Below are 10,339 nucleotides of genomic sequence, written 5' to 3' on the forward strand. Positions count from 1 at the left end.
GCATGCAAACTCTTAGTTGTGGCATGTAGGATCTACTTCCCTGACCAGAGATCAAACCCAGTCCACCTGCATTGGGAGCTCGGAGTCTCAGCCACTGGACCACCAGGGAAGTCCCCCCTCTCCCTTTTAAACAGCTAAGTAAACAGCCATAAGGGAACAGAAGTGCCTCTGCACACTCCATCAAGGAGCCCAGGAGGTTTCTAACCCACCTGTGTATCTGAAAATTATCAAATAGGACCTCAGTAAGGGCTGCAGATCCAAGGGAGATACAAATCTCCTCTGTCTCCACTGGTCACAAGGGAGCAGAGGATGGAGGCGTGAAGCCTGGAGATGGCAAACTGGGAAGAGACCAAGAGACCCTTCTGGAGAGAGAGACTTTGTGGAAGTCCAGACTGCCTGCAGGGGACGTCAGCATGTCCTTAGAGCAAGGTAAGGATGAGTCTGGAGGCGAGAGGAAGGAACTTGCCAAGGTGGCCTGTCTCCCCAGGGCGACTCCACCAATGTTGAGCTTTTCACAGCAGCAGGGGTGCCCCCCTCGGGCAAAGGAGGTGGAAAGCTGTGACGCCTCTCACAGAGTGGGTGGGAAGCGCGAGGGGTGAGTGACTGCCTCCCATTCCTAGCTGCGCACATTCCAACTGGAGAAGCCCATTTCTCTCTAGCAGTACCCAGATTTCTGAGGAGGGATCTCCATAACTGAGGGGTGAGAGGAAAACATGGAAGGAAACATAAGAACCTTGGCTTTAATGGTTTGGTTCCTGCTGTCCGCTCCAGTACTTCCGCAAGAAGTCTGCCCATGAACCAGCTGGATAACCTCAACCAAGGAAATCCCTACAAACTGTGGGCACCCCAAGAACCCCAAGGCTAAACCCATACCTCCTTGTACTCTGCTGCCAGGCACCTCTGCCAGAGTGAGCCCAGGCACCTCTGCCAGAGTGAGCCCTAGTAGACACAGGGCACTCAGGCCAAGGGAGAAAATACAAACGGGCTGTAGTGCCACCTTCTGGAAAACAAAAGAAAGGATTCTAAATAGCCTGCCTGTTGAATTGTTAAGAACAGAAGACTTCAAAGCTTAGTTAAGGAGGTTTCTGCTATTTGTAACCTGAATTCTAACCTGAAAGCAAGAGGCACATACCTACAAATGCTATTTAAAAATCAAGGAAATGTGATGGACCTAGAAATTATCACACTAACTGAAGACACTACATATAACGTGTCAGATGGTGAGCGCTGCCAGGATGAAGAAATCAGTTATAAAGGAGACAGTAGACAAGGAGCGTGATTTTTTTTTTTCTTTTACTGAGTGTTTAGGTAACACCAGCAAACAAGGTGACTTTTTTTTTGTTTTTTGGCCACACTGCAAGGCATGCGGAATCTTGTTCCCAGACCAGGGATGGAACTAGCGCCCCCTGCAGTGGCATTGCTGAGTCTCAACCACGAGACCCCCAGGGAAGTCACACATTTGAACACAGATCTCAAAGAAGATAGGGTTGGATCCAGGAAGTTATCTGAAGTGTATGCCTCAATGCAGGAATGGCCAGCACAACAGCTCTGAGAAAGGTGCTTGTTTCAGAAAAATCAAGGCTCCAAAGGAACGAGGTATGTCAGAGAGGTGTGAGCAAGAAGGTGCATGATGAGAGATGGTGGTAGAAAAATTTGAGGAACCAGGTGGCTTCCCTACTGCTGCTAAAAGGAAGTCAGAGGGAATCCCTCATCCACACTATGGTCCTCTTCCATACTCTTAATTTTGTTGCAAGGGCCTCCCCTGAATTGATTGGCTCTTTAGTACAACCTCAGAGAAGGCAATGGCACCCCACTCCAGTACTTTTGCCTAGAAAATCCCATGGACGGAGGAGCCTGGTAGGCTGCAGTCCATGGGGTCGCTAGAGTCAGACACGACTGAGCGACTTCACTTTCACTTTTCATTTTCATGCACTGTAGAAGGAAATGGCAACCCACTCCAGTGTTTTTGCCTGGAGAATCCCAGAGACGGGGAAGCCTGGTGGGCTGCCATCTATGGGGTCACACAGAGTCGGACACGACCAAAGTGACTTAGCAGCAGCAGCAGCAGTAGCAGCAGTTAGTACAACCTATTGGTTTATTTATGGTGCCTATAATGTAAGAGTCATCTTGGAATTATGAGGCCATATACAGGAGACCCGAGTTCAATCCCTAATCCGGGAAGATCCCCTGGAGAAAGACATGGCAACCCACTCCAGTATTCTTGCCTGCAAAATCCCATGGACAGATCAGCCTGGTGGGCTACAGTCCAGGGGTCTCAAAGAGTCTGACACAACTTAGCCACTTAACAACAACTCTGCCTTCTCATCCCCCAAGGTACACAAACACCCAAACACATGCACACATCTAACCATGGTCTTCTGGGCTGTTACTACCATGCCTTTTCCATTCCCAGGCTTACTGATTAGGTGAGGAGTAAATACAACTCCAGAAGTTCAGAAATCAGAAGACAATTGCTTCTTGGCAGGAAAGCTATGACAAACCTAGACAGTGTATTGAAAAGCAGAGACATTACTCTGAGACAAGACGTTACTCTGAGACATTACTCAGAGACAAAGGTCCATATAATCGAGGCTATATGGTCTTCCCAGTGGTCATGTACAGTTGTGAGAGCTGGACCATAAAGAAGGCAGAATGCCAAAGAATTGATGCTTTTGAAGTGTGGTGCTGGATAAGACTTCTAAAGTCTCTTGGACAGCAAGGAGATCAAAGAAGTAAATTTTAAGGCAAATCAACCCTGAATATTCATTGGAAAGGCTGATGCTAAAGCCGAAGCTTCAGTGTTTTGGTCATCAGATGTGAACAGCTGACTCATTGGAAAAGTCCCTGATGCTGGGAAAGATTGAGGGCAGAAAGATGAGGGTATCAGAGGATGAGATGACTGGATGGCATCACTGATGCAATGGACATGAACTTGGGCAAACTTGGGAGGTGGTGAGGGACCAGGAGGCCTGGCGTGCTGCAGTCCATGGGGTCGCAAAGAGTCAGACACAACTGGGAGACTTAACAACAGCAACAAATACAACTCACACCAGCCAGATGTATTATTTTGTCTCTAAGAATGTAGAAATGGTACCCAGAATTCCCAATTCAGTAGCCTCTCATACTAAGTGGAGTAAGCCAGACAGAGAAAGACAAATCATATAATATTGCCTATATTTGGAATCTAAGAAAATGATAAAAATGAACTTCCATACAGAACAGAAATAGACTCACAGACACAGAAAACAAACTTATAGTTACCAAAGGGGAAAAGGGGGGATAAATTAGAAGTTTGAGATTAACATACACACACTGCTGCTGCTACTGCTGCTAAGTCGCTTCAGTCGTGTCCGACTCTGTGCGACCCCATAGACGGCAGCCCACCAGGCTCCCCCGTCCCTGGGATTCTCCAGGCAAGAACACTGGAGTGGGTTGCCATTTCCTTCTCCAATGCATGACAGTGAAAAGTGAAAGTGAAGTCGCTCAGTCGTGTCTGACTCCTAGTGACCCCATGGACTGCAGCCTACCAGGCTCCTCCATCCATGGGATTCTCCAGGCAAGAGTACTGGAGTGGGGTGCCATTGCCTTCTCCGATACACACACTACTATATATTAAATAGATGACCAACGAAGACCTACTGTTTAGCACAGGGAACTATACTCAATATTTTGTAATAACCTATAATAGAAAATAATCTTAAATAAAATATATATATACACATATATGTATAACTGAATCACTTTTCTGTACACCTGAAATTAACACAACATTGTAAATCAACTTTTTTAAGCCTTTAATGATAGATAAATCTGGGCCTCCATATTGGTATGGCCATTTTCTTTCATGTACTAAAATTATATAAATACATATATACAGTAATTATAATTATGGATATCATTATCTTAATTATATCATTATCAATTTGCTGTTTCTGGGTGGGGACAGATGGTAGAAAGTTCCTTACTGTTGTCTTGTTGACATCATTCTAAGAAAGTCCTCTACTTCTTCTATTGCCTGTATATTTTCAATATTTGCAGTTTATTTTATGTCATTATGGAGACCTGGGTTTGATCCCTGGGTTGGGAAGATCCCCTGGAGGAGGGCATGGCAGCCTACCCCAGTATTCTTGCCTGGAGAATCCCCATGGACAGAGGAGCCTGGCGGGCTACAGTCCATGGGGTTGCAAAGAGTCGGACATGACTGAGCAACTAAGCACAGCATACTCTAGTAAATTAATTAAAAAGAAGAAATGATGCATGACTCATCTAGGATCTTCTTTTTATTGTTGTATAGTTGCTTCACAGTGTTGTGCTAGTTTCTGCAGTACAGTGAAGTGAATCAGCCATGTGTATGCATATATCCCCGCCCCTCTGGATTTCCTTCCCATCACCACAAAGCATCGAGTAGAGTTCCCCACAATATATAACAGGCTCTTATTAATTATCTATTCCGTGCATAGCACTGTATACTTGTCATTCCTAATCTCCCAATTCTTCCCACACCACTCAGTATCCATACATTTATTCTCTACATCTGTGTCTCTATTTCTGCTTTGTAAATAGGGTCATCTGTACCACTTTTCTAGGTTCCACACATATGTGTTAATATACGGTATTTGTTTTTCTCTTTCTGACTTATTTCACTCTTTATGACAGTCTCTAGGTCCATCTATGTCTCTGCAAATGACCCAGTTTTGTTTCTTTTGATAGCTTGCTGCCCAAAATCTTGTCTACCTGTCTATTGAGGCCAAATAGAAATATGTAGATAGAGTCTGGAGGAAATAGAAGAGAGTAGCTTTATTTTGCCTGGCAAAAGAGAAATGCTATAGGCTAGCACCTCAAGAACTGTGTCCCCCTTCCTGGGGAATTACATGGGGTTTTATAGGTGGGAACTTGTAGTCCAGGGTATGTGATAAGGAACAAGGTGGTGAAGGTTTTGCATTCTTCTGTGGGCATTATTATGAAACAGTCATTTTTGGCATCATGTGGCCTGGTACTTGGGTCCAACAGCCCTGTAATTGGGTCCATTCATCTCTGGCTTATTGGCCTGCAACCTTCTTTCTGAAATGCAAACAGCTATAAGTGGTAACCTGCTAGAGAGTGAGGGAGAGGAAATACCAGGTGCAGGAGGTAATTTATATAATATTAGGGATGATAGGAGGTAAGCTTTGAGATGGACAAATCTAGTTATACGCACTACAGATTAGTAACAGTTAAAATAAAACTAAGATTGGTTAGCTCTTTCAGGCCATTTTATGTTGCTTCTCTAGCCTCTTCACTGTTCTCTTTATTTTCCTTGTTTTTCAGGAGGGAAAAAAAAAAAACTCATTTCTATTTTTGTTGTAGCAGGCTGAGTAATATTCCTTTGTATATATGTACCACATCTTCTTTACCCATTCCTCTGTTGATAGGCATTAAGGTTGCTTGCATGTCCTGGCTATTGTAAATAGTGCTTCAGTGAACACTGGGGTGCATGTGCCTTTTTGAATTATGGTTTTCTCAAGGTATAGCAGCAGCAGCAGCAGCAAGGTATATGCCCAGTAGTGGGATTGCTGGGTCATATCATAGTTCTAGTCTTGGTTTTTTAAGGAACCTCTGTAGTATTCTCCATAGTGGCTGTTACATTCCCATCAACAGTGCAAGAGGGTTCCCTTTTCTCTACATGCTCTCCAGCATTTGTTGTTTGTAGATTTTTTGATGATGGCCATTCTGACAGTGTGAAGAGATATCTCACTGTAGTTTTGATTTGCATTTCTATAACAATAATTAGTGATGGTAAGCATCTTTTAATGTGCCTCTTGGCCATCTGTATGTTTTCCTTGGAGAAATGTCTGTTTAGGTTTTCAGCCCATTTTTTTATTAGGTTGCTTATTTTTTGATATTGAGCTGCATGAACTATCTGTATATTTTGAAGATTACTTCCTTGTCAGTTGCTTTGTTTGCAAATATCCCCCATTCTGAAGATTCTCTTTTCATCTTATGTATGGTTTGCTTTGGTGTGCAAAAGCCTTTAAGTTTAATCAAGTTCCATTTGTTTCTTTTTGTTTTTATTTTCATTACTCTAGGAGGCTGGGTCAAAAAAGCTCTGGCTCTGATTTATGTCAAACAGTATTCTTTCTATGTTTTCCTTTAAAAGTCTTACAGTGTCCTGTCTTACACTTAGGTCTTTAATCCATTTTTAGTTTACTTTTGTGTATGGTATTAGGGAGTGTTCTAATTTCATTCTTTTACATGGAGCTGTCCAGTTTTCCCAGCACCGTGTATTGAAGAGACTGTCTTTTCTCTGTTGTATATTCTTGCCTCCTTTGTCATAGATTAGGTGACCACAGGTGCATGGGTTTATCTCTGGACTTTCTATCTTGTTCCATTGTTCTTTATTTCTGTTTTTGTGCCAGTACCATACTGTCTGATCTTGATCACAGGTAGCTGAGTCACATTGAATAGGTATATGATATATGTCCTCTAACTGGGAAAAAAGAAAGTGCTATTTATGGCTATATGTACAATGGAATTAAATTAAGGCAATTCACATTTTAAAAACTCATTTTCTTGTAGACAAAATTAACCCCAATATAAAAATGAATGGACTGACTGTAACTGGGTCTGAGACAGAAGAGCACTACAGCAATGCACAGATTCATAAATGAGCCTAGAAACACAATGAAGACCCTGGCAGCTAATTGCAAACTCATGAAGCATCTTAGACCTCAAAACGCCTCCCCACCATCACCTCATTCAATATGAAACACATTGTGTTAAACCATTTTATTTTTGTATGGCTAGCTATGCAGCAATAGTGAAAGATACAACAATCCAAGTGAACTTAGTTAAGGGTAATTGTAATAACCTGCTGTTTCTTCTTCTTTTTTAAAAAAGTTTTATTTATTTTTGGCTGCTCTGAGTCTTCGTTGCTGTGCACGGGCTTTCTCTAGGTGCAGAGAGCAGTGGCTACCCTCTAGTTGTGGTGTGCCGGCTTCTCATTGCAGTGGCTTCTCTTGTTGCAGAGCCCAGGCTCTAGAGGACTGGCTCAGTAGTTGTGGCACACAGGCTTAGCTGCTCCATGGCATGTGGGATCTACCCCACCCAGGATTGAACCCCTACCCCCTGCATTGGCAGGTGGATTCTTAACCACTAGACCACCAGGGGCGGAGAAGGCGATGGCACCCCACTCCAGTACTCTTGCCTGGAAAATCCACGGACGGAGGAGCCTGGTAGGCTGCAGTCCATGGGGTCTCACAGAGTCGGACACGACTGAAATGACTTAGCAGCAGCAGCAGACCACCAGGGGAGCCCTATTGCTTCTTATTTTTGTCTTTCGTTTTGACATTTGAAGACAACATTTCTGATCACTTTATTATTCAAGTTTTTATCAGATAACTACATTAAAAATGACTACCTTGGTATTTCTTTCCAGGTTCCCAGAAGAGTTTGCAAGAATATGCATGCTTGTGAAGAAAAACTGCTGACCCTGAGTCATATGACTAAGCAGTATTCATGTTCTCTTACAAGTTAGTCTTGATCACACAAATAGAAGAAATTCCTTTCTATATAAGAAATATATAATAGATGATATTGTTCGTTCACTGTCTGTTACTGTTTATGACAAAGTCTGGAAATGAATGAGATACTTTATTTAGAACAATGGAAGAAGTCATATTTGTAGCATCACTGTAAGTTTTCGAGCAGAAACAGTGAGGAAATTGAATGAGAAAACATAAAATCTGCTAACATTCTTCATCTCAATGAATAAATCCCCTTACACATTGACGTTGGTATTCCATAGTTCAGTGAGTAGATGTACAGCTTGAAAAGAAACTTAATGCATGAAATACAGAGTATAATTTAAAATATGCTTCATCATAATGTTATGTCTGACTCTAAGGCCACGTTACTCTACTTTCTGTCTCAGTGTAGATGCCATTAGAATAAATGTATTTGATGTTCAGTTATTTCAGTGACAATAGTAGGCACTGTGGACTAGAGCCTGGAAAAGAGTACAGTATCTTAATAAAGAGAATAAAAACCAATGACCAAAAAAAAAAAAAAAAAACCAATGACAAAAAACCTAGTAGGTTAAGTCTACATTATCAAGAAGACCAGGTAAGATAGTTTTATATAGAGAGGGCTTCCCTGGTGGCTCAGACAGTAAAGGGTCTGCCTGCAATACAGGAGACACAGGGTTTGATCCCTGGGTCAGGAAGATCCCCTGGAGAAGGAAATGGCAACTCACTCCAGTATTCTTGCCTGGAGAATCCCATGGACAGAGGAGCCTGTCAAGCTACAGCCACAGGGTTGCAAGGAGTCAGACATGGCTGAGCAAATAGAGAGAGGGAGGAATGAAGGACCCAAAAGTGAAAAACTGGTCTCAGATTTTCCTCTCCTATAAAATTACAGAAAGAGCAAAGTTGCCACGTTTGGTTGTTCCCATTGGAATGGCAAAACTCATGACTCTTATTCTACTAAAAGTAAAGACATATTACATGGGGTACTATTTGTCATTTGAGAAGAAATTATTCTTAAGAAATCCAAGCAATTCCATGAGATAAATGAAAATTTCTCATTTTTTTAAAATCAATGGTTGGGAATGAATTAGGGAAAACAGAAAGAAAATGAAGAGAAATATGTTAGATATCAGAGAGAGAAGAACATCTAATCAAGTAAATGACTAAACTGTACACAGAAGTTGAAAAAATAAAAATTCCAGGTACTTTCCTGGTGGACCAGTGGTTAAGACTTCGCATTCCCAGGGCAAGGGTTCGATCCTTGGTCAGGGAACTGGATCCCACAAGCCGCAACGAAGATCTTGCATGATTCAATGAAAAATTGGTAGTTAAAAATTTTTCGGGAAATAAATAGAAAGAGTAAGTTTTACTTGCGCAGGCTGATTGAAGAATTATAACTTCTGACTCTGAGACTTTAAGCCCCGAAATCATAGGCAACTCTTCAGCCCTGTGACCACTGTCCCTTTTATAACTGCCATCCCCAAGAATCTTTTCAGAGCCCCCTTTATGTCTTTATTCCTCAGACTGTAGATGAAGGGGTTTAGCATGGGCGTGACCACGGCGTACATCACTGAAGCTTTTGCACTTGAGTGTGATCTGTGGGTAGCAGCTGAGCTAAGGTACACTCCTAGGCTTGTACAAAAAAATAAAGAGACAACCGAGAGGTGAGACATGCAGGTGGAAAACGCTGCTTGCTTCCCCTGAGCTGATGAGATTCCACGTATGGAGGAAACGATCTTCGAGTATGAGAAAAGGATAGCAGCCAGGGGACCGCCAGCCAGCAGCACAGCTGCAAAATACATCACCATGTTGTTAAGAAAGGTGTCACAGCAGGCAAGTTGGACCATCTGATTGAGTTCACAGAAAAAGTGGGGGATTTCCACATCTGTGCAGAAGGACAGTCGCAACACCATTAGGCTTTGTAACAGTGAATGCAAGACACTTATAATCCAGGTCACCAGAAGCAGCAGTCCACAGAGTCGGGGGTTCATGATAACCATGTAATGCAAGGGATGACAGATGGCCACAAACCTGTCATAGGCCATCACAGTCAAAAGATAGATGTCCAACCCTGAAAAGAATAGGAAAAAGTACATCTGGGTGATGCAACCTGCATAGGTTATGACTTTGCTCTGTGTCTGGATGTTCACCAGCATCTTGGGGACAGTAGTGGTGGTAAAACAGATGTCTGCGAAGGACAGGTTGGAAAGGAAGAAGTACATGGGCGTGTGGAGGTGGGAGTCATAGACGGTGGCCAGGATGATGAGCAGATTTCCAAACACAGTGATCAGGTACATGGAGAGGAAAATCACAAATATGAGTGTCTGTAATTCTTCTTCCTTTGAAAACCCCAGAAGAACAAATTCTGAAACTCCTGTAAGATTCCATGGTTCCATGTGGTGAAGGGGACTATCAGAGAAGAGGACAATAACATGACTCATTTTCACATAACTAACAGTAGTTGCTGGGTTGCAAGGTCACAATATATATTTGCTTTCAAGAAATTAATTTTGATGTTTTGTGTATGGGTTTGTCTTCTTTAGAGCATCTCCTATTTCACCTCTGATTAGGAATTTTGGTCACATCTCAACATTTTCCCCAAGAAGTCATGCATTCTACTGCTTTACTGAGAATATCTTTCACGCACTTGAGGAGTACCTGAGTGCCTACCACAATGCAGGCGCTATCTAGGCAATAAGTACAAGGTGCTGAAAAAAACAAAGCCCTTACAATCCAACAATAATGAAAGAATAGAGGCAAATAAAATAGTTTATCAGGACTTCCCTAGTGGTTAAGACTCCACACTCCCAATGGAGGGGACCCAGCTTTGATCCCTG

The 10,339-nt window shown here is 42.5% G+C and overlaps 1 protein-coding gene across 1 annotated transcript; it reads right to left on the minus strand.

Annotated features, from left to right (window-relative positions):
• Nucleotides 1-8,929: 8,929 nt before the first annotated feature.
• LOC133238292 (olfactory receptor 7A17-like) lies at nucleotides 8,930-10,094 on the minus strand. Its single transcript, XM_061401224.1, has one exon. It carries the CDS (start codon nucleotides 9,941-9,943, stop codon nucleotides 8,930-8,932), a length of 1,014 nt encoding a protein of 337 aa, XP_061257208.1. The 5' UTR covers nucleotides 9,944-10,094.
• Between the last annotated feature and the right edge of the window lie 245 nt (nucleotides 10,095-10,339).

The sequence above is a fragment of the Bos javanicus genome, chromosome 25 (genome assembly GCF_032452875.1).
Source record: "Bos javanicus breed banteng chromosome 25, ARS-OSU_banteng_1.0, whole genome shotgun sequence".
Classification (NCBI taxonomy): Eukaryota; Metazoa; Chordata; class Mammalia; order Artiodactyla; family Bovidae; genus Bos; species Bos javanicus.